This window comes from Dermacentor andersoni, chromosome 10 (genome assembly GCF_023375885.2).
Source record: "Dermacentor andersoni chromosome 10, qqDerAnde1_hic_scaffold, whole genome shotgun sequence".
NCBI lineage: Eukaryota > Metazoa > Arthropoda > Arachnida > Ixodida > Ixodidae > Dermacentor > Dermacentor andersoni.
This window is the reverse complement of record NC_092823.1, coordinates 7,632,788-7,657,822: the sequence shown is the minus strand read 5'-3', so window position 1 is coordinate 7,657,822 and position 25,035 is coordinate 7,632,788. Positions and strand designations below refer to the sequence as shown.

The window sequence follows — 25,035 nt, the reverse complement described above, 5'->3', positions numbered from 1 at the left end:
AACGGCAGGAGCATTTTGCCCTCGTAGTGCAGCCGCATCCAATTTCAGATTATGACAGACTGATTGGACTGCTCTGGAGTGTCTTGCTAAAGCCACTGTTGAAGTCGAAGGGTTTACGTCCCCTTCAATACAGTGCCCGCTCGCGAAGTGAACCGGGGAAAAAGTTTAAAATTCGGCCGACGCACTTAAGACTGCTTACGTGTGGGAATGCGAAACAATCGTGGTGCCGCGAAATGGCCTTTTTTCGCTCGCTCCTCTTCCGCGCAAGCCTGCGCTCGAACTGCGCCTCGACGAGGCCCAAATCTAAACGCGCCAAGCGTCTCGGCGCCCTCGCTTGCCTGCGCGTAGTTCATAACTTGAAGAACCGACAGGCGGCGTTCAATCGGGCATCATTGTTTTTTTATTTTGTACACGAATTTTATGCACTGGTAACGTGGCGCCACATCCTCCTCATTTGCCTGCGCCGTCACTTGCCCAAGTACGCACGCGCAAGGCCACACGTTCAGCCAGGCTGCGACATCATCTCTGCAATGATGCAAGCACGAAGCACATCTTTAATCAACCATAGCGTTCCGGTATATGCTCCTTCAGGGAGCAGAGTTTCGCATAGGTCCGGTTTATGATCCAGCTCTGCAGTGGAGCCACTCCTCGCGTGCGCAGGAGGCAAAGTCCACGCGGTGTTCCATTTGCTTTTTAGAGCGCAGCTCTTTGGCGTCCGTTCCTGGGTTTCGCGTCGTCGTCGGCGTTGTCGTCGGCCTCGTAACCAGCTCCGCCCCCCTTTCATCCCCCCTGCGCTAGCAGCGACCGACTGATACCGCTGGATGCCGCTGACGCCGCTAGAGAGTCAAGATAACGTGACTGCATAGAACACCGTCGCCGCCATGCAGAAAGAGGAGGAAAGGGTCCCCCCCCCTGTTCTTGTGTGGCGGATAGGGTGCTCTTCAGTTGCCGACGCGCCGGTTATTTCACGTAGGCCCCGGCACGTCGACGAATACGTGACCACCTTCCCACGGCTAGACCTGGTTCTTAGCGCTGCGGAAGCGAGGGTATCATATTGTTTGTGTCGGCATCGGCGGCGTTGTCCCTGAAACCAACTCCGCAGCTGCGGTTGACTCACTATCGGCGTCAGCGGCATCAGTCAGTCGCTGCTATCTCTTCCCTTCTCCCTTTATCGTGTTGTCCGCTTGCTGCGCGCGCTTCTGCCCCCATCGTTTGCCGCTGGGTGTACACGCCGCCCCCCTCCCCCCTCTTCCTGCGAGTCTCCGGTTGTCAAAGCGCCGGCTCGAACTTAATTCCTTTCTTCGCTCCTCCTCCAATGCAACCCCTGTGCGGTGGCAATCAGAGAGCCAGATCGGTGGCGGCGGATCTGTATATGTGCACCGCCCGAGCCGAAATTGCCGCTGCCGTTCGCCCTGTGCGGTGGCAATCAGAGAGCCAGATCGGTGGCGGCGGATCTGTATATGTGCACCGCCCGAGCCGAAATTGCCGCTGCCGTTCGCCACTGCGAAATTATCTGCCAGTTCTTTCTGAGCCATGAGCGAGACGACCGATGGAAGTCCTCCGTCTGCTGCTGCTGCTGCTAAACGAGCTGCCAGAGCAGAGGCCCAGCGCCGTCGCCGTCAGAATCCAGAGGTGCGTGCCGCCGAAGCAGAAGCTTACCGTCGCCGCCGTCGAGATGATCCAGGAGTACGCGTCGCCGAAGCAGAGGCTAAGCGCCGCCGCCGAGAAGACCCTGCCGTTCGCGCCGCCGAAGCGGAGGCTCATCGCCGCCGTCGAGAGCAACCAGCAGTAAGCGAGGCTGAAGCAGAAGCTCATCGCCGCCGCCGAGAAGACCCTGCAGTTCGCGCCGCCGAAGCGGAGGCTCATCGCCGCCGTCGAGAGCAACCAGCAGTAAGCGAGGCTGAAGCAGAAGCTCATCGCCGCCGCCGAGAAGACCCTGCCGTTCGCGCCGCCGAAGCGGAGGCTCATCGCCGCCGTCGAGAGCAACCAGCAGTAAGCGAGGCTGAAGCAGAAGCTCATCGCCGCCGCCGAGAAGACCCTGCAGTTCGCGCCGCCGAAGCGGAGGCTCATCGCCGCCGTCGAGAGCAACCAGCAGTAAGCGAGGCTGAAGCAGAAGCTCATCGCCGCCGCCGAGAAGACCCTGCAGTTCGCGCCGCCGAAGCGGAGGCTCATCGCCGCCGTCGAGAGCAACCAGCAGTAAGCGAGGCTGAAGCAGAAGCTCATCGCCGCCGCCGAGAAGACCCTGCAGTTCGCGCCGCCGAAGCGGAGGCTCATCGCCGCCGTCGAGAGCAACCAGCAGTAAGCGTCCCACGGCTGTGACAACCTCGCGAGGCACTTGTATAGATCTCGTCTTTGAGAATCAAGCATTGGTGTACCAAGTCGAACATATATCAGTCTATTTCTCCGACCACAAAGCTTCCTTCATGACTGTCAAGAACTGTTAGTGGAGTCTTTGTTAAAGGAATACGTGTGAAAAATAAAAAAAAAATTCTGTGATAGCGCATACATGTGTTGCTCGATTTCTTTGCCTCAATCTATCGAAAAGGTGAAACAGCTTATTTTCTGCGCTCAAATTTCGCATTAGGAAGTAACGTAATCGTCGGTAATTTTTTTTTGTCTGCTGGTCGCGAGATACATGCGGCGACTGTACGCAAGCGCTGAGCAAGACGATGCTCTTTAATGCAGGCCAAGCTCAAACGATTGGCGTAGCCAGAGAGGTGCCAACCCCCCGAAATTTTTAGTTTGTGTGTACATATAGACACGCACATATACAAACACACGCACGAATGTACATATAAAAAATAGGACCCCCCTCGATCCCTCGAAATAAAATCCTGATTACGCCCGTGGCTCGAAAAGCTCAAAAGTTCGCGTGCAAACGCGCATTACCTTGCAATGAAAAGCAGCGCAATGTTTTTCAACACGCAAATGAAGTTATCTCGCGGAGGCGGAAGGCAAGAAATGTTTTAAAGGATGTCTAATGAAAACATCACAGACTTGTAGTAGACAATTATGTGAGCACATTTTGGCTGGCGAAACGAGACGAATAATGAATCTCGCCAACAGAACTGCAATTAGGTCAGTGACCGTTGACCGTCATTCATCACTAAACGTCGGTCACAGCAGCTGCAAGTTTTCGATATGTGCGGGGCAGACACGTAAATTTAAACGCATTTCCAATGTTCCCATGCGCTTATTTTTACGATTCATACCGCAAACTTAACAGCTTCTTCGTAGCACCAAATCTGCAAGTGGAAAAAGATTCAAGATGCACGAGCTTCTAGATCAAATTTATTTCGTACAAGGGAATGGATGAGCAATGGCTAGTGGCAGCAGGGGATGAGTGCTGGTTCTTGGAGCATTGGGGGGCAGAATTGTAAGCCACTGGAAAGGCAACAAGTTAGTAAGAGTAAGAACAGGTTATTTTTATTGGACCCATCACATAACGTGACAAACTGGCAAAGTAATTATTCAGACATTGCAGACTGTAATATGACAGCACATTTTTCTTTCTCTTCATACTACACAGGTTAATTTACTATAACACAGCGCTTATTAAACGTACAAAAATAATTTTGCATTCCTCACGTCGACTAATGCTGATCCAACAAGAAACATATTGCGGGCGGTAAATGCTGAAGCTATCGCAACTGTCTCATAAGCGGGAGCGCACGGTGTTTTCGCTTGCAACAAAACAATGAACACCAGCACGTCAATCGACTTTACATGAAAAAGCAGAACGCCGACAAAAAAATAAAAAAAACGGAGCAGAGGAAAGCTAGGGCGCAGGAGGCAAATTACTCTGTTCTGAACACACTTTTCTGGAGCTGCATAGTCAGAAAACTCGTACAAGCAACGAAGCGAATTGAGCGAGTTGGTAAGTTCTTCGCGTATATGTGCAGCGTGACAGAGACGCGTCTTCTTTTCTTTGTACCGCGTGTGTGTCGCGCTCCATGGACGCGCTGCACACATACACGAAAAATTGCACTAGTCAACAACCTCTCACGCCAGGCGTACGCATTTCAGCGTGTACAGGAGTGTTACTCGAGATAAATCCCGCTTTAGTGTAAACAAGCCGAACTCACCTCTGCGAACAAGGCGAACAGACATCGCATATCTTAGTCCCTCTCGGAGCCAGCCATCACGCACAGCACGCGTAAAATTATCACGCACAGCACCGCGTAAAAAGCTTCGCCACCTTCCGCGCGATTTGCGCAGCTTGGGGCGCTGCAACCCGTCGTGCTGGAAAACAAGTGTCAAAATGATCTGCTCCATAGCACTTCCCCAAAGTCATTAACTTAATATGCTCGAATACCGTACCTGTAACTCGGAGCCGATCGCCGCTACGCACGCTCGACGGTCCGCTGATGGAAATTTCGATGTCACTGACAGAAACGAGTCGGCGCCATTTCCGTAAAGTTGGCTCCGGAGCACACAGTTGATCATTTGACGTCATTTTTCACCACGTGATCGCGCTTGGCGATTAGCTAGCGGTGCGAGCGGCGCCGGAAATGTTACGCGCGACTGTGCTCCGTGCGGAAACACACGCCGGAACCAAACTGGTGGAGCCTACCTGGCGTCGGGGAAGCGTGCTTGTCTCGCACTCCGGAGGACCGGGCTCTTTTCCAGCCCAGACCGAAATTGACCAAATTTTGTTTTCAGAAGGGTGGCTTGGTGTGCTAGTTGCTAAAGTATCTTCAAGCATTAACAGCGCACACAGACGGCGACAGAGAGAGGAACAACGGGGCACAGCGCCAAACTACAACTGGTACCCTATTGGAAGGAGCAACGCATATGTAGGCTGAAACAGCCAATGGGAAAGCTAACAAAGCAAAACTAAATAAATAAATAAATAAATAAAAATTCCAAAAAAGCAATGGGACTCTCATCATGTCGCCCTCTGCCATTTACATTCCGTCATCCAGTTATTGAATTTCCTTTTTCGAGGGCGTTACTGAAGGCGTCCTTAAGAATTTGTTTATCACGATAGATTGCATATGCATCGATCACTCGACGAGTCACCTTTTCCTTCTCTTTATTAATCAATCACTGTACACTCCCCGTGGACCGATCTACAAGTACAACTTGGGCAGTGTAGGGACAGGTGGCTCCATGCGACAGTCTTTCCAACCAGATTTTTGTGCTCCCCAAGCGTGTCGTTCGCACACCTAGCCGACTGGCCGATATTCCTTTCCTCGCAGTACAAGGGGAGCTACTAAATTACGCCTTCCTCGCAATTAACAAACCCTGCGATTTATTGAGCATCTTGGTTTCTTTCTGGTATTACGATTGACCATCGAATAAATTTTTGAATGTTTGTTGAGCGCAGAGAATGCTACACCCATACCAGCCCACATGCCTCTTTCCTTGAGATTGTGTGCGATTCTCTGCATATAGGGCATGACGACGAACCTTTCTTTGTTTTTCGTTATCAACTGTCTGTCCTGGTCACCACGGTTTTGAGCAAACCGCGAGCCACTGTTATGAGCAGATGATGAGGTAGCCAGCCGACAACAAGCAAGATATCTGAGCGAAAAACAGGAGGTAGAGTGCACTAAGCGAGCTTAGAATTTTAGGGTAAGAAAGATCTTACAGATAAATAGTATTCACAAAGCTAAAACTGTTCGTAATATCAGCAAGCTTGCGATGCCCTCAGCTGCAAAGACGAGCGCTGTGTATGTAATGGTGGCGCAGATGCGAGCTTGAGTACTTGCACCAATAGTAAGTCGATGCACAAAACCTAAACAGCCGACATAAGAAGACATTTCTACAATGTATGTCTACTCCGCTGACGCGGGTAAGCGTTGAAACGCGCTGCCGATTGGCCAGAGGCCACTACTGATAACCGAGGGTGGGGCGTGCTTATATTTGTGTGGCGGGATCTGGTTTGTCGTCTCAAAATGCATTGAACCGTGCATAACTGTATTGGGCATGCGCTGCTGTGGGAGACAGGAACCTTAATGCTGAGTTGCGAGCTTTTACCTAATGTCTGATAGACTGTGTATCTTCATGCGCGCCTGACTTTTCATAGTCGTCATGAAACTCTATTGGGTGATAGCGAAGAGAAGGCCGGCGTCCATCCCTGACAACGGTTTCCCGTTGATCTCTTTTGATATGTTTCTTTTTTGAGCATTCTCTCTCTCATAGGATTGTCCATGATTGTTTTTCCCGACACTTCTGAGGCTGTAATTCTCCATGCGCGATGAAAGAACTAAAAAAAGACGCCTTAACGTTTCTAATTTTCAAAAGTTGTTGCTGTTCTACAAATCCCTGTCGTCTTCCGTCCTGGTACCCTCAGCCTTCCACCATTATATTGCTGATAGTTTCAATTCCGCACTAGGTCGATGTGACGTAGTGACTGTGCACACGGTTTTGCTCATCCTGTGGCCTACGGTGGGAGGAAACGAATGCGCACGGCGGACGGCAATCCTGCCTGCAATGTGACGGGGGACGTCAAATGCGATGGCATATACAAAATGAAATGGCGAACAAATTCACGTGCCACCATTCATACGAAAATCATGTGTACTGCTCGAAGGAGAGTGAAGCTGTGAAATAAAATACACCTCGTGAACGGACCGAATAATTGTCGCATGAGTTCACCCACACACACCCAAACATACGCGCGCGTGCATCCACATTGTATATAGAATCACACTAACGCGCATCAGTGGAGACACTTTGTGTTAGGTAAAAAAAGAAGCGCGCGGAATAGCGCTCATACAGACGCCACTACGTTTTGTTTTGCATGCGCAAATCCCGTAAGAAGCAGCATGCATTGGGAAGACCAGGCGACAGAGAAAAGCGACAGCAGACGATAGGCATCGTCGTCTTACAATTGGGTGGAGTTGCTTATTCGTAACCACAGACCTGTCACGGGCGTAATGACGTTACTCACGTCTCTCAGTCACTTTGTGCGGTGTTCTTTCTATGTTTCCCTTCATCGCGTAAGAAGACCTTAACAGGCGTTTGCGGATTTAGCGCGAGAATTTTCGTTCAGCCGGCGACGGTCTTATGGTACTCCGCACCTGCTGAGTCAGGTCTACATGGCGGCATGGGAAAACCGACCACAGTGGCCTGATATAACGAAGTCAACGATGTGAAGCGTGCACCACGATAAGAATGGTCACTAAAAGGGGTCGTATCAGTAAGATCAATGTCTGCTTTTTTCGTATTATACAGCCTTGCCTGGTCTCCCGGCGGCGCACACACTCTAAAAACTAGAGAGTGTATCGCAGGAGTGAAGCGGCCGATTTACTCTTCAAAGCGTTGTTTTACTCTCTCAAAATGTCGAGTGGAGTGAAATGCATTGTACACTCCGTCACCAAGGAGAGAGTGAAATGTGCTTTTCACTCTCTCCTTCAGAGGGAGAGTGGAATGCCCGTTCTACTCTTGCGGCAATAGAGAACAAAACGTAGCGTAATCTTCTTCAACTGTAAGAGGCTGGCCCCGAACATGGCGATGTATCAGTCACGGTTCAAAGGAACGCGTAGCGAGCGCTCTACTTTTTCACTCGGAGTTGCTCCACTGCGCGCGCGCTCAACGTCGCGGAAGAACACAGTACCGGAGAAAGGTGATCCGTCCAGCGAGCAGCAACGAAGGCCATCCAAGGGAGATTGTGTGTCAGCCATCTCGCGTCGCCGCGAAAACACGACAGTCGTTCATCATTCGTTGGATATAACAGCAAATCCTCCACGGTAAGTGAATTCTAACTTAGGTGCACATTCTGCGTATATGACATGCTATCGCCAGGAAGTCGTTGAGGCGCTTAGCCGACGCGATTGGCAACGGACTAGGCATCGCGCGCTGTGTCTCTCGATGTCATCGAAAAACCCAGTCGTCGCGATAACTGCATATGATTTTATAACTTGCCGCTATCCGTAAGAGCTTTGAAAATCGCAAACGCTGCCAGAACCATTGTATGTTCAATAAGACGCGAGGCGAGAGGACGCTTAAAATGGTTTGTTCACCAGCCCATGATTCCGAACCTATGCGGAGCGTGCTTAGCGTGCGTTTTGTGTGTTTGAATTTATTCAGTTTGGCAGTCTACTGTGTACGGAATGCTGTTGAAATAAGGACTCACGTAACAGAAGGCGTGATTTCGCTGGCGGCATGCTTTCGTTAAGAATAAGCTGCGCGCTTCACGGTGTCTCGCCCATCGGTAATCTGCCACCATTGAATTTACGTGCAGTACCAGTGCTATGTAGAAACTTTGCCGTAGGCATTCAGCTGCATGCTGCAAGAGGTCAGTTGGGCGCGTTATCTTGAACTTTCTGAAAACGCATGAGGAATCCATGTTTTATGCTGAGTAAAGTATAAATCCCATATAAGCGATCTTGCGCGCGACAGCTACAAGCGATGCGATGGAGATGGCTGTCGCGTTCGCTCGTCGCCTATACAAGTCGTACTCTGTCCTAGCGACGATTTTGAGCGACGCCTCTCCGGTGTTGCCGGTATGAGGGCTGCAAACACGCGTCGAAACTAGCGTGACCGCGTGCTTTAGTAATTTAAGTTTATGTGTTTTACCGTAAAAAGTAGCATAAGATATTTCCGAAGGTCTTGCAGTAGGTTCTTATCCTTGCACGTGTAAAAATTCAATCGTTTTGCTCGTTTCGCGCGACAATCGGTAGTATTTGAGCGATGTGCATCCAGTTCCGCTTCGCGCTATTGGCTAGTCGCTCATAGCACTTCCGGGAGACGAGCTACTATTTCTAGATTTCCAGAACCGAGCGATCTGTTCAAGGGGCGGCCCGTTTTGTTGCTCGAAGCCGTCGCTCGGCGCCGTCGCGCACTAAATTCCTCTCATGGTGTTTAGCCCTAAGACTGAACAGAATTTGCTCATGTATTGAAATGGTGTGATTGTATTGTCTGATTTTATGTCTCCTGTTGCGGTTTTCGAGCACAGTGAGAATCTGAAAGGGTGCTTATGTCTACGAACTCGGTGAGTTTTCAAGCAGCGAGTTATGCATCGGCATCGAATTAACGGCTGCTGTGTGAAATTACAATTGCAGGGGCGCTTTGCATAGGCTCATTGTTTTTGACATGCTTGTGCATTTGCCAATATGAGTTGGCGTTTCAGAGTTCTGTAATACAAACAGCTAAATCACCCTTCCGCTGGGGATTACAAGCGTAATATGTGCATCTTGATACTGCATGGCAGATCAAAATGTGTTTATCGCTTTCATATTTTTTGTAGAGAAATAAAGTATCAAAATAAAACGTTGCTTTAATTCTGTGTTACCAGTCGTCTGTCGTACACACAAAAAAAGAGTTGGTCTAATAAACTAATAACTGCGGTCTAAACCAGCAACTTTTACATGCCTTCAAGAATGTAAGATGCTAGATTTCAAACTGCAGCAGTAGTCGACTCTGTCAAAATGAAGTTCATTGCGCACCTCATCAATGAAACTAAGTTGATGCCTTTTAGTAAGCTTAGATGCAGGCCGTAGTGAACTTTCTTGTTATTATTGAAATGTGGGTGAGCTTGCCATAACAACCCTTGTTGCCCTTTATTATAGGCACGTCCAGTCATATCCATTGAACTGGAGGACCATATTTCCATCCCTACTGAGCATGATGTTTGCAGATATGATCCTCAAATTATGGCTTGAGCAGTGGCACAACCAGGGATGGTGCGGGGGGCACACTGGGCACGTGCTTAGGATGTGTCGCAAGTGGTGTTTGCGACACAGACTAATGACAGACCTATGACATCTGACAATGACCAATATTCTATTGATTAGCAGGAATATTTTAACATTGGTGCCGAACGAGGATGAACTGTCCGTTATTTTTTTTGTTTAAATCTAGAAATTGAAGTTAGTTTAGCAGTTGACTGATGCAGTCATTTAGATGTTTCGCATGCATTTCAGTAGGAAGACTAAGAGCTAGGATTTTCTTTTAGTGCCATGACCTTGACTGTCTTCATGTTGTTTACTCCATGTGCTCGTGTTGACTTTTGCACACGATATTTTTCAGGAACCCGCTTTATATAACGCAAGAAGGCCGCTGCAAGGACATAAGGATGTCAAAGCGCCAGCCCAGCGCGACTTCACGAAGTACAGAGCAGCGCACGCCAAAGAATCAAAATACATTGCCATGCAATTTGGACAAGAAAACTAGAATGTGGGTATATTGGTTGTACCATTTGACTAAATGTCAACGAAATCAAAATACAGTATGTCACACCAAGATGAAAATTCTCACGTGTTCTAGGCAGTCATCTTAACATGGTATACCTATGTAATGTCTCCGATGGGAAAGTCAAAATCAAGTATTCTCTTTGGAGACAAACACATAGTAGTAAGTGCCATGGAAATTTTAGAAATGTGTTTTAAAAAAAGCTGATTAGTTGTGAGAAATGACTGCCTTTTGTCTTGCCTCTCAACAGATATGTCCACGTGATAAAAATAGTGGTAAAATGAAATTGCATATTTGCTTAGTGACATGATACATACTTGCAATGAGCATGGTACCTGTAAAAAGCAACAGCTCATGCTTGGTTAGGTGCTTAGATATATTTAACGGCTTTAATAGCTTACATTCAGCAGCATGTGAATGCAAGCGTGCAAATACAAACCACTGTGATTCTGTATTGTAAATGCTGACATGAAGCAGGCACATTTTCATGTCTTCCTTTTTATCTATTTTTTACACCTAATTTAAGAATTATGGCTTTTAGGTTCCAGAAAAGGGAAGCATTGGGGGAAGAGAATCCAATGTCTAAGAAGTCATTATCGTTTACGTGCATACTCATGAAACCAGTTCATTAGAACTGCTTGTGCCTCCCAAAGCGAAAGCAAGGAGCAATTAAGCCCTTTAACTGTGTACACTGTGGTGCACAACTTACGTCTTAGACGCCAGAGAATCACTTGGAATTGAAAATTATTTTTAAAATGTAAAATTGCGGTTTCTTCAATCTACTTGCCAACAAAGTATGCTAGTGGAGGCAGGGATGCGTTCAATGTAAAGAACTGAGAGCATCTAAGTAGAACACTTGCTCATCAATTGGCGGATGTGAACATATAGTGGTAAGCAAAAGCTCCTTAGTTTCATGGCTTCTGTAGAAATAATTCTTCTGGACTTAAGACAGAGTGCACAGTGAGCTGATGTATTAATCTTCCTAGACACATACTTATATACTTGTTTTGGGACGAAGATTCTGTAACTGCGATAATTTTTCTTACTTTAGCGCATCTTAACCACTTCAGTAGGTTAAAAGCTTTGGTTTCAGGTAGCTGGTTCATTGTGCATATGCATTGTCGCATGCAAAATCCATGTGCATGGAAGGGATATATGAAGCAAGATGTTGCCATTCTGAGTTTCTTTTGCTACTTTGTCTTTTTCGTGCACTTCCCTGCCTGACTTATGCTTATGCCACCTTTCATGCATCATATTCATCCCATCTGATTTTTGGTTCACATCTGAAGCCATGCTATACTTCAGTTAGATTGCATATAAAGCGAGTCACAATAATTGATCATGTAATTATGCAAGCTGCTCCTTGGAAGTATAGGATTTTTACCGTAATGGGAATGAAAAGCTACCATATATGACAAGAAATTTGATGCACAAGATTTTAATCTCAATGCTCCTTGCAGTTTTATACTCATTTGCTACACACTGGATAATATTGTAAATTTAATTTTATTTATTTGTCAGAAAGTGTAACGAAATAATTCCGACAGCACTAGGAAACTACTTTCGTGAGGAGGCCAACCGAATAGGTAATATAATACGCCTCTGTACCGGTTTGAGACCGGGCAGGATATTGCTGCAGAACCACGATAAGAGACACTTAGAAACAATGGGGTGCAGCCCATACATGAATAACTTTATGTAAAATATAAGCAAAGCGAGCTAGACCTGCTGCCTTACATGAGAATATGCAACACATTTCTATATGCACTGTACTCTCAGTCAGGAACATCCATATGCAGTACAGGCTGTTATCAAATGAGCTGCTGTCTTCGAATATGGCACACAAAGAAGTTTCTTGCACAATTTATCTACATTACCAGCCCCATGCATAGCACCTCATCTGGTAACCTCTGCCATGTAAGTGCACGCGTTTTGTGGCAGAAATGCGTTTGCTGGCCAGTAATGTGGCGTATACTTCTCTTCGATCACAGTGTCAATACTTTGTGAGTTTGCACGGTTGTTCTGCTTAACTTTCAATTGTATACGTTATTTTTGAAAAGAAGGAACCAATTGAAATTAAAACATATTTAGACACTGTAATACTGATGAAACATTACAGAATATTGACAAGTGTACTTATCTTTATCGGGCAACTACGTTTCGCCGCTTAACTGTAATCACACAGCGAGGGACGCGCCTGCATGTATCCGACGTTTCTGGAAAGTTATCGACGCTTCTATCCGCGTGTCTGTTGTCGCCGAACCTTGTGTTATCAGATTTCATCGCGTGACACGAATGGTGTCGAACTTTGTGGAAGACACGCGGGTCCCATCAGTTAATCTGGAACATTCGACGACTGATCTATAAAAGCCGACGCGCTTGACCCGCTAATCAGATTTCCGACGATCGCCGACTGTGTTCGCCGCTTTCGTTGTGCTAGAAGTGTAGCCTGTTTTGTGGGCACAAGTTTGCCCAATAAAAGTTAGTTTTCTCGTTCACAGTATTGCTACTGTGTTCTTCTACGTCACCACCACGTGACATCTGGTGGAGGTGCTTTTCGTCCATGTACAGGACGCCCCCGACAAGCCGTGATCCCAGCCCAGACCACAAACAGAACACCAACGTAGTCCCGGACCACCGAGCAAGGCGCCGTCTTTAACAGCTGCCCCCGGAGCACGGACTGCTACCTGAGAAGACCAAGAAGATTGTGGCCAAGGCAACCGCAATGGCAGCCCCAGCGTCCCCCATCGTGCTGCAGCAGCCCAGGGAACCACCGACGTTCCGCGGTTCCACATTTGAGGACCCGGAAACCTGGCTGGAAACGTATGAGAGGGTCGCTACGTTTAACAACTGGGCAAGCGACGACAAGCTACGACATGTCTATTTCGCATTGGAGGACGCCGCCAAGACGTGGTTCGAGAATCGAGAAGCCACCTTGACGACGTGGGACCTCTTCCGAAGCGGCTTCCTGCAAACATTTCAAAGCGTCGTGCGCAAAGAGCGAGCCCAAGCTCTACTGGAGACAAGAGCGCAGCTGCCGAATGAGACGATAGCGATTTTCACTGAGGAAATGAGCCGTCTGTTCCGCCACGCCGACCCAGAAATGTCCGAGGAGAAGAAAGTACGTCTACTGATGCGTGGTGTAAAGGAGGAACTTTTCGCCGGTATGGTAAGAAGCCCACCGAAGACCGTCGACGAGTTTCTTCGTGAGGCGACGAGCATCGAGAAGACACTGGAATTGCGGAACCGGCAATTTGACCGACGCACCAAGCCAACAAGCTACTCCGGAATTCAATCACTGGCCACGGACGATTTATGCGAGACCATCAGGGCCATCGTGCGCGAAGAACTGCGCAAGGTCTTGCCATCGTCGCAGCCTCAAGTGGCCTCGATCGCCGACATCGTGAAAGAAGAGGTGCACCGATCGCTAGGAGTTCCTGAGGTGCAACCACAATTACCGCAGCCCCAGCCAGAAGCGATGACTTACGCCGCCGTCGCACGCCGTCAAGCTCCCCCTCCGCGACAACGCCAGGGCCCTGTAACGCCACAATTCCGTCGTCCACCGCCGCCGCCGCCGCCAGCACGCCCACCCGTCGCCCAGCGCACCTACGCGAGGAAGACGGATATTTGGCGCGCCCCCGATCACCGCCCGCTCTGCTACCACTGCGGCGAAGCCGGCCACGTGTACCGCCGTTGCCCATACCGCGACCTGGGATTGCGAGGCTTCGCCGTGAACGCACAGCGCCCGAGGGAAGGTGAACGCCCTCGTGACATCGCCGACTACCTCGCCGCTACTCGCTGGTGCTCTTAAAAGATATTGACCGTTCGTTGACAGTATGATTAGACTACTACATCGAATTGAAATAATTATGTTGTACTTCTGTTCAATTTTCTTGTAGAGAGGTTTCTAATTATTTTACGTCATGTGTTTAGCGTTTTTTGTAGACTGCTGTTCTGTGCGCTACTGTTCATTATATTTTTTTCAGTGACATACTATAACAGAGCAGTCGCTACAGATTTTTGAGTATTCTGTATGATGTACTTTGTGTTTTTTTCCCATGCTTTTACATGACCATTTGAAATCTGTAAATATTTTTTTCCCTCAAATGTATTTTCTGTCTCTTGTTTCTGCCAAGTGATGGGGCAAGCACCCAGTCAAGCTGCAGCTTAGCAGCTTTTTGTGCTTGTCCTAGCATTCTTCTGTCTGTACAAAAGAAATGCTGAAATAAATTGACTTGACTTGACTTGACTTGACTCAGTGGAGCCCTCGACGACCGTCCCGTTCGCCGTCACCAGGCCGCTACCTGTCGCCGCAGCACCGACCATACACCGGCCCAGCCCGGGGCCGCTCTGCGAGCCCATATCCGGAAAAGTAAAAACAGCAACCGATGGAGGTGCGGTTGCTGTTCGTCGAACTGACGAAGATCCTCCGCCGCCGACGAAGACGACGAAGAAACCATCTCGACGACCTAATGACGACACGCCGCCGTCCCGACGAAGTCAGGAAGCCAAGACTACACCGACGAAAGACGACTTGACGAAGCGACGTTCCAGCTTCAGTTCAACACGAGGCAGCCGTGATCCGTCGCCACGACCTAACTGCAACGCCAGACAAAGAACCACCGACCTTGACGTGCTTCTCGACGGCCACGCAGTCACTGCCTTAGTCGACACAGGGGCCGATTACTCCGTAATGAGTGGACACATTGCCGCCCACTTGAAGAAGGTTAAGACTGTATGGGAGGGCCCCCAAATTCGGACCGCTGGAGGGCACCTCATTACGCCGACTGGAATCTGCACGGCAAGAATTACCATTAATGACCGGACTTACCCTGCCACCTTCGTTATCCTGCAACGGTGTTCACGAGACGTCATTCTCGGCATGGACTTCCTGAACCAACACGGCGCAATCATCGACCTGAAGTCGCAGTCAATAACGCTGTCGGAAGATCAAGCGATACCATCGGAGAGCCCTTGTAGTCAGCACGCCTTGAGTGTGCTCGAAGATCAAGTGAGCATCCCGCCTCGCTCCAGCATCGTTATTTCGGTCGGCACCGAAGCACCCGCTGACGTAGAAGGCGTCATCGAAGGCGACCAACGTCTACTACTCGACCGTGAAATTTGCGTCGCAAGAGGGATCGCTCGACTGCATGGAGGAAACACGAGAGTGTTGCTGACAAACTTCAGCCAGGAGTTCAAGCACATCAACAAGGGCACGACGATCGCATTCATCGAGGAAATTCAGGAAACCAGCGATGCCTTTGTCCTCTCGGATTCTGTTGCATCTACCCCGACGACCGCAGTTCCCGAGCCAGACTTCAACATAAATCCAAGTCTCCCCGTGATTAAGCAGCAACAGCTCAGAAGTCTGCTTCGACGATACAAAGACTGCTTTTCGACGTCATCAAGGATTCGACAAACACCAGTCGCAAAGCATCGCATAATCACCGAAGAGAGCGCTCGACCACTACGCCAGAGCCCTTACCGAGTTTCGACGCGAGAACGCGAAGCTATAAGACAACAAGTCGACGAAATGCTGCGCGACGACATCATCCAGCCGTCGAAAAGCCCGTGGGCGTCTCCAGTTGTTTTAGTGAAGAAAAAGGACGGAACCCTACGTTTCTGCGTCGATTATCGTCGACTGAACAAAATCACGAAGAAAGACGTATACCCCCTCCCACGGATAGACGACGCATTAGATCGGCTCTGCAATGCTAAATACTTCTCTTCGATGGACCTCAAGTCTGGCTACTGGCAAATAGAAGTCGACGAAAGGGATCGCGAAAAGACCGCCTTCATCACGCCAGACGGCCTCTATGAATTCAAGGTTATGCCATTTGGACTGTGCTCGGCGCCTGCAACGTTCCAGCGCGTGATGGACACGGTTTTAGCAGGATTGAAGTGGCAGACCTGTCTTGTTTACTTGGATGACGTCGTCGTCTTCGCCGGAAATTTCGACGATCACCTTAAGCGGCTTGCGACAGTATTAGAGGCCATCAAGTCATCAGGGCTCACCCTGAAGCCGGAAAAGTGTCGCTTCGCTTACGATGAGCTTCTATTCCTAGGCCATGTCATCAGCAAATCTGGAGTGCGCCCCGACCCGCAAAAGACAGCTGCCATCGCAAAGTTCCCGCAGCCAATCGACAAGAAGGCAGTGCGCAGATTCCTTGGCATGTGTGCCTACTATAGGCGCTTTGTCAAGGACTTTTCGCGCATCGCGGAGCCGCTAACACATCTAACGAAATCTGATGTCGAGTTCAATTGGGAAACGCCGCAGGCCGACGCATTTCAAGAACTCAAACGACGCATACAGTCGCCGCCGGTACTTGCACACTTCGACGAGGACGCCGATACTGAAATCCACACTGACGCCAGTAGCCTAGGCCTCGGTGCCGTCCTAGTCCAGAGGAAAGAAGGACTTGAACGGGTGATATCGTATGCTAGCCGGTCGCTGTCAAAAGCGGAAAGCAATTATTCTACGACTGTAAAGGAATGCCTCGCCATCATTTGGGCTATAGCTAAATTCCGCCCTTACCTCTATGGCAGGCCATTCAAAGTCGTCAGGGACCATCATGCATTGTGTTGGCTAGCTAACTTAAAGGACCCTTCGGGACGGCTGGCGCGGTGGAGCCTCAGACTACAAGAATATGACGTCACGGTAATATACAAGTCCGGAAGAAAACACTCCGACGCCGACTGCTTATCGCGCGCCCCCATCGATCCCCCGCCGCAAGACGATGAGGACGACGACGCCTTCCTTGGGATAATAAGCGCGGAAGACTTCACTAAACAGCAACGAGCAGACCCGGAGCTAAAAGGCCTCGTCGAGTATTTGGAAGAAAACACCGACGTTGTCCCTAGGGCATTTAAGCGCGGGTTGTCGTCGTTCACGCTACAAAACAACCTGCTCGTGAAGAAGAACTTCTCACCAGTCCACGCTAGCTACCTTCTTGTGGTGCCGTCAGCGCTCCGTCCAGAAATACTGCACGCCCTACACGACGATCCAACCGCTGGGCACCTCGGATTCTCCCAGACGCTGTCGAGGATGCAGGAAAAGTATTACTGGCCGCGTCTGACCGCCGACGTCGCCCGTTACGTCAAGACATGCAGAGACTGTCAACGACGCAAGACACCACCGAAGAGGCCAGCAGGATTACTACAGCCGATCGAACCTCCTCGTCGACCATTCCAGCAGATTGGGATGGATTTGTTGGGGCCGTTTCCGATGTCAACATCCAGGAATAAGTGGATCATCGTGGCGACGGACTATCTCACCCGCTTTGCTGAAACCAAAGCTCTACCAAAAGGCAGCGCAGCCGAAGTGGCGAAATTTTTCGTCGAGAACATCCTGCTGCGACATGGTGCCCCAGAAGTCCTCATCACCGACAGAGGAACTGCTTTTACAACAGAGCTCACCCAAGCCATTCTGCAGTACAGCCAGACGAGCCACAGGAGGACAACTGCCTACCATCCGCAAACGAATGGTCTCACGGAGCGCCTGAACAAGACCCTCGCCGACATGCTAGCAATGTACGTCGACGTCGAGCACAAGACGTGGGACGCGGTCCTGCCGTATGTCACCTTCGCCTACAACACGGCGGTGCAAGAAACAACACAGATCACGCCATTCAAGTTGGTTTACGGCAGGAACCCGACGACGACGCTCGACGCCATGCTGCCGCACGTCACTGACGAGGAGAATCTTGACGTCGCTACCTATCTCCAGCGCGCCGAAGAAGCCCGACAGCTCACCCGCCTGCGAATCAAGAACCAGCAGAGGACCGACAGCCGACATTACAACCTCCGGCGACGCTTCGTCGAGTACCAGCCCGGTGACCGTGTTTGGGTTTGGACCCCTATACGCCGACGAGGACTGAGCGAGAAGCTTTTGCGTCGCTATTTCGGACCGTACAAGATCATCCGACGTTTTGGCCCACTAGACTATGAGGTCGTGCCAGACGGCATTTCCCTATCATAGCGGCGCCGCTCACGACCTGAAATAGTCCACGTTGTGCGACTCAAGCAGTACTACCAGCGTTAATGAACTTCGGGGCTTCGCGTAACTGACCTTTGGACTTTGTTTCTTTTCCTTCTTTTGTTACTTATGTTTAATAAGTGTCCTTTTGTGTTTCGCTCTCTTATATTTGTAGCATCGGGACGATGCTTTTTAAGAGGGGGGTAATGACACGTGTACTTATCTTTATCGGGCAACTACGTTTCGCCGCTTAACTGTAATCACACAGCGAGGGACACGCCTGCATGTATCCGACGTTTCTGGAAAGTTATCGACGCTTCTATCCGCGTGTCTGTTGTCGCCGAACCTTGTGTTATCAGATTTCATCGCGTGACACGAATGGTGTCGAACTTTGTGGAAGACACGCGGGTCCCATCAGTTAATCTGGAACATTCGACGACTGATCTATAAAAGCCGACGCGCTTGACCCGCTAATCAGATTTCCGACGATCGCCGACTGTGTTCGCCGCTTTCGTTGTGCTAGAAGTGTAGCCTGTTTTGTGGGCTCAAGTTCGCCCAATAAAAGTTAGTTTTCTCGTTCACAGTATTGCTACTGTGTTCTTCTACGTCACCACCACGTGACAATATACTTATGTTTTATTACAAGATGTGTTCTAAATTTCATGGGCATCATTGTAATCTGATTTTATGTGTTTGTCAGTATGTTTCTCAACTTATTCAGTTTATCTTGTGACTGATCAATAAAGATTTTGACCTTTTAAGAGAGAAAATGTTTCATGGGAATAACTCAGCGACTACAGATTACATCCCATTCACCAAGCAAAGTGCAGAAGCTGCTTATGAAGTGATGAAATATTCCCCACATATAATTATTGCGAATCCCTTAAAACGTGACCATGGATCTACATCGTGCCTTCACACTATTGAGAAGAGTACTAGCACTCTGTTTTGAAGGAGTACAAGCCCTCTGTTTGGGGGAGTAGAAACACTCGCCTTGGAGGAGTAGAAGTACTCGGTTTGCAGGAGTAGGAGCACTCAATCCGCGGGAGTACTATTATCCCTGTGGGGAGAGTATTGGCACTCGGTGGAAGAGTACTAGCACTCCCTGTGGGGAGAGTATTAGCACTCTGCGGAAGAGTACTAGCACTCTCTTGCGGTGGAGTAACAAAACTGTCAGGAGGAGTTGCCCTACTTTCTCTCAAAGAGGGTCGATCTACTCTCGAAAAGAGAGTGAAATATGGGACAAGCAGTTACTCCCTCAAAGAGAGTGCCCGGAACTCTCTTCATTTTTAGAGTTCAGTTCTGTCACTCAACTCAGCGCGCTTGGACGAAGCTACGACATTTGCGCGTAGTTCTCAGTGCAAGTGTATATCGTATGGATTGTACTGAAGGACTGAATGAACTTCACATCAAGGTAATTGCAGCATGCGCCTGACAACTCAAAGATTATTTTATTTATGTGTCACTTCCATGTTTACGTTCAGTCACATCGTACATATCCGGAAGTCCTCAGGCTTCGACTCTGCTTGCATGATAGTTCCGGCTTCAGTTGTTTTAAGTATACGCAACAAAAGGAGTAAAATACCGGTCGGGCAAGGAGACAATCTCTCCCAATGATATTCACTGCATGCTTGGAAGAAATGTTCAAGTTGCTACACTGGGAAGGATTAAGAGTGACTATCAATGGCTAATATATGTTACGAAAAGAAAGTCCGATGCAAAAATGTATTTACAACAATGGAGGACAGTTAGTGGCGAAATTTAGCCACTGCGCACACCAGAGCGAGGCACTCGGTGGTAGAAAAATTGCGCCCTGAAGGGCGGCAAAAGGCGACTTGAGTCGGTAATGACGCGCTCGACTCGATTTTGCTCTTGGGCGAGGACAGCACCTACGCTGTGGCCACTGGCGTCTGTGGTTGGTGCAGATGAATCAAAGTGGCCCGATATCGAAGGCATTGTTAACAAGCGGATGAGGGTGTTCGCAGCCCCAAAATAACGCCGTGTGCATCATGAGAAGGTCAGTCAGTGGCCTGCCTAATATGCACCGTGTAACCAATAACTTAAAGAAGGTTGCATACAGATGCCAGTCGTATTCCGTGCGCCACGCAAGCTCGCCCTGCTGTGTCCTCGCACTCTTTCTGATGGGAGCAAGAAACGTGGCTGTTTTATAATACATGCCAAGCCGTACACAAAATGTGCTACCGGAGTCGGGTATGAGGTTCCCCTGTTTTGCGGTAAGACATATGTCGGCCACACTGGGCGATGCGAAAATGAGCGTGCTTGGGAACATGAGCTGTCACTGAAAGGTAAAGACGGAGCACATTTGCCTAAGCACTGAAATTCACATCCGTGTGCGCCACGACTAGACAAGGTACGGATTCTTGGAAGAAGCAGGGACACCACGGCACGTGAACTGTTAGAGCCGTTTCATATTAAAGAACGAGGTTTGTCTTGTGTTAGCGAAACATCAGTTTTACTTTTGCATGCAGAAAAAAGTATTTTTTGATAGCCGGCTGCGATGAGGGTGTTGTGCGATTGAAGCTGTTTTGTGTGTTGCACATTCGCCTGCCTGTATATATTGCATGCAATACAATAGAGAATAAACAGTCGAAACTTGGCGCTCCCCACGTTCTCTTCCGACCTTCCTTGTTTTCACTAAAGCGGTCATATTTATGGTCTACTCAGCAATATGAACCGACTAGCTCAGCAACTTGCACCTCTGAGGTGCAGAGCCGCGGGACACATGGCTTCCAGCTCAAGGCGCACGAGTTTCTTCAGCTGCTCTGAAGGCTGCTGTTGCAGCGAAACAGAGTCCTGATGGTCTTCACAAGACGATTTTGCAGCCGTATAGGGAAGTCGTGGGAATGACTAATAAATAGGGCGGATTCTGACCTGCTCGAAACACTTGTACTCTGTGGTAATGTCATTAACCGAAGTACAGTTCTTACAAATGAGTAAATTGAAGGCGTCAAGACATGCCCGACTTTTTCACACTCCGGCATTTCAGCGTCGGCCTTGCGGCAGAGTGCCAGCTCGTCTTGTATATAAGTGACGTAGCCTTCAGTGGACGTCTAAACTGGTGATTCCAACTCTTTCTTGGCGACGACCTTTTTCGAAGAGGTCTCGTAGTTTCTACTTGCAGGTATCCCAGTCACGGAGTTCTTTGTGCTTTTGAAACAATACTCACGCATTTCCCGCCGAGTAAAATTTATGTTCGTCGGCATCACTGTGGGATCCCATTTGTTGCGGCTGTTCACCCGCTCATACATCTCCAGCCAGTCATCGACGTCGGCGCCATCGGTGCCGCAGAAAGTTCCTGCACCACGCGGATGCGTGAGTACGACAGTCGATGCAGGAGTTGCCGAACTAGGCACCGTCTCCTGCGACATCAGTGAAGAACCGAAGTGGCGGCCACTGCTAAGATCCATTCTGAGTCGTTACCCAGAACCTCCGCCAAATGTTACGAAGAGGAAGCCCGATTCAGGAATGTATTTACAACTATTTACATGGAGGCAAGTTTGTGGTAATCGCACAGACTGGTAAAAAGGTCACAGCTCCAGGATAGAGTGTACCGCTTCCTCTTCGTCTTCTTCATGCGCGCACGGTCCAGTCGAAATGCACCGTAACAATATCCACAACCTTAAGCTTCTCGATGACGTTTGTTTTGTTCAACAACGCTGGGGACACTTTGCAAGAAATGATTGAGGACGTTACCCGAGAAAGTATAAGAGTAGGTTGAACATTACTATGCAGTAGACAAAAGTAATTGTGTATAATCTGTCAAGCGAACAAGAATTCCTGATCAGCAGTCAGCCTCTTGACGGTGTGCAAAATTAAACTCATCTAAGTCACTTACCTACAGAGAGCCCTGCTCATGAGAAGAAAATTTACAGAAGAATGAAAATGGGTCGGAGTGCATACGGCCGGCATTACCTATTTATGACTGAGAGCTCACCACTTTCGTTGAGACAGATAGTCTACAATCATTCTATTCTTCAAGTTCTATCATATGGGCCAGAAACTTGGTGGTTAATATTGAAGCTTGAGAATAAGTTCAGCACCACTTAAGCGATGGAACGAGAAATGTTCGACCCAACGCTAAGAGAGGGAAGGGATCAGAGAACAAACGGATGTAGTCGTAACTGAAATTAAGAGGGAAAATAGGAGCTGGGGAAGTCGTGTAACCCATAGGCCAGATAATCAGTGGTTCATTAGAAATACAGAGTGGATGCTAGGGGAAAGGAAGCGCTGTCGACATCGGCGGAAGCTTAGGTGGGGTAATGAAATCGGTAAACTTCAGACATAACGCAGGTCAGGTCTAATTAGAAATCTCTGGGAGAGGCATTCGTACTGCAGTGAACACCACAGTGCGTTTAAGACGTATTGCAACATCCAAAATTTTTGCGTACTTTTATCGAACCGTTGCTCTTGAGGTGCAGTTCATTCGTACTGCGAGGCCGCATTCATATCTTTAAATAATACGGTCAGGCATCGCTTGCATCCCACCACCCCCACTTTGGCATTGTACTATAAGTGCAGTGATTGCTCTGAACAAGGTGCGTCAGTGTCGCGAGATCGAGGGCATAAACCGATTTGATCCAAAACCAGCTAGAATGTTGAACCGCTATGTGCTTCATGTACGGTGCTATGCAGTATTCTGACGTGCGCATGACGTGTGTTCTTATGAGGCAGGTAAACCTATAGCAATGCTGGCGCTGATAATTGCTATGTTGTGGACTGATTAGCCTTGACTTCCATAGGTGCCATGGGGCTATGACAGAGAATGTGGCTAGAGGTTGCAGGCCCTAACGTAATCAACTTATGATTTATTACCGCTCTCCGAAATTGAAGCGTGCGCTCTTTTGTGCATTTCGCCTGTGTCAGAATGCGGCCTCCTGAAGCTGCAAAACAATCTCTTGACCTCCTACGAGTCATGTTCGTTTTTGATCAACTGAGGAGACATCAAGAAGCGATGAACGCTGACACCCCGTCACAGTGTGATAGGCAGCGAAAGTTGTACTTGCGGATGTTACGAAGTTTCTCACAATATGGGAGTGTCGGCAGACCCGGCTTCTTCCTGCATTTCAGCTGCTGCCATAGCTCTCCGTGCCCTCGACAGAGGTCCTATGCAAAGGAAGGGCGCATTTCCTGGTTGGTTGACCTTCGACGGCCGCATCCTCCAGATCCTTAGACGGTGCCGGCTACTGAGGGAGCTGATATCGGCCCTATGCGCCGTATTATAACCGCACCTGCAACCCTGCCCAGCGCCATCACATACCATGCCGATGAACATACGAGTGCTGGTCGCCTTGCCTTGATGCCATATGAACTATATACAGCTTCCTATTTACCCTTTCCGTAATTAGTATAGAAATGAAGACACTTAGTCACTTCATGATGTGGTGGTGGTGGCGGTGATGTTTATGCAGGTGGGGTTAGCATTGAAGACTTAGTCGGTAATTGCTCTAATGAGTGTCTTTTCCTGCGCCAAATATGGCACGGTGGGTCCATCAGTTCTGTGTCACGCAGAAACCTGAGAAGAATGTGCAGCACTTTCACCGCCATACGTGCGACGGCAGAGCGGTGAACGGTGCAGCAGGGTTGCGCTTGTCGGCTCTGCAGCAAACGCCCGGAACCCGTCGAATAGGGATGTGGAGTGATTTGCCCTAACAACGTAGCCTCAACTACAGATGAGTGATGTGCGATCATACTACCAGTTGACCGTACTTCTTTTCTTGTCGTTTATTCCAAGTTTTACTTTCTTCTCGCTCTCATATGACGCCTAAATTAAATGCACTGCCACTTCGGATGCACGCTTATCTTAGGATAAGAACTTTTTGGCTCAGAAAATGCGTACGAACAGCGCAGCTTAGTGAATTCCGTCAATGCTCTCTGCCAAATGAAAACATCATTTTAGGAAAGAAATTCTTAAAGAACACAAGATAATGGACTTTTTTACAAGCTTTGTGTGATTGGAGGTGTACGGGAGCAGTGGTTTACTGATCCTAGGCTCAAACAACCAGCAAACATGTTTTTCAGTAAGATGAATCCTTAATGAGGAAACAATGGAGCGACTTGTCCACCGGAACTTCATATATTAACTGCAGTTACTTGAGGCACTCGCTGTGCCTTTTTACAGGGACCTTCCTGAGTGACTTGATGTCAATCCGAGCATTTTGACGTGTTCTTACTCATTGCGCGGTCGGCCATGTTTGGCACCATCGCATGCTGGCGATGCCCACGATGCTGGATTTTCGCGTAATGGGGCATTTAATGCTTTCGCAATAATAACTATATTTACGTAAAGAAGGTCTGTGTTACAGTGTGCCAGAGAATGTTTACAATAATATATGGTAATGTTAAACATTAACGAATACTTTTGACATCATGATTCCTACAATTCACTCATGGCCCTCTGTCCGCAGCAGCTGCGGAGCACCTCACCAAGGCGGCGGTATGCCCTGTAACGCAGCAGAGGGTGCTAAGAACCTCGAGGTCCGGACAGGCCGCCAATGGAGACTGACCCTGTCAGCCTTTTATTGCCGAACTCTGTCGAGTGAGGCTATCCTAGCAGTAGTCTTTGAGGAAGTATCAGACATTGTTTGGGATATCATCGGCCTTACTGAGGTTAGAACTGGTGGGGCTTATACATTGCTGAATAACGGTCATGTCCTCTGCTATAGAGGTCTCCTAGATAAGAAGCAATACGAGGTAGGATTCCTAATCCATAACGACAAAGCGGGCAACACTGACGAAATCTACAGCAATAATGAGAGAGTAGCTATAGTCGTAGTCAAACTTAATAAGAGGCACAGATTAAAAGTAGTACGCTCTAACATCCAGTCACGATGATGATGAAGTAGATCGGTTGTAAGAAAATGTTGAAATAGGGATGACAAAAGTGCAAACACAGTACAGTA

The 25,035-nt window shown here is 48.7% G+C and overlaps 1 protein-coding gene across 5 annotated transcripts in view; it reads left to right on the top strand.

The window, feature by feature from the left end:
• The window catches only part of LOC126519732 (CD180 antigen-like), a 331,658-nt gene that overhangs the window by 144,681 nt on the left and 161,942 nt on the right, over positions 1-25,035 (top strand). For 2 of the 5 annotated variants that reach the window (XM_072285002.1, XM_055065334.2), the window contains exon 2: positions 9,979-12,252. The exons of the other annotated variants lie outside the window; for them this stretch is intronic. In XM_072285002.1, coding sequence (XP_072141103.1) covers positions 9,979-10,228 — 250 coding nt within the window. In that variant the 3' untranslated portion in view covers positions 10,229-12,252. Of the gene's footprint in view, positions 1-9,978; positions 12,253-25,035 lie in introns of those variants that run through there. 5 annotated transcript variants of the gene reach the window in all.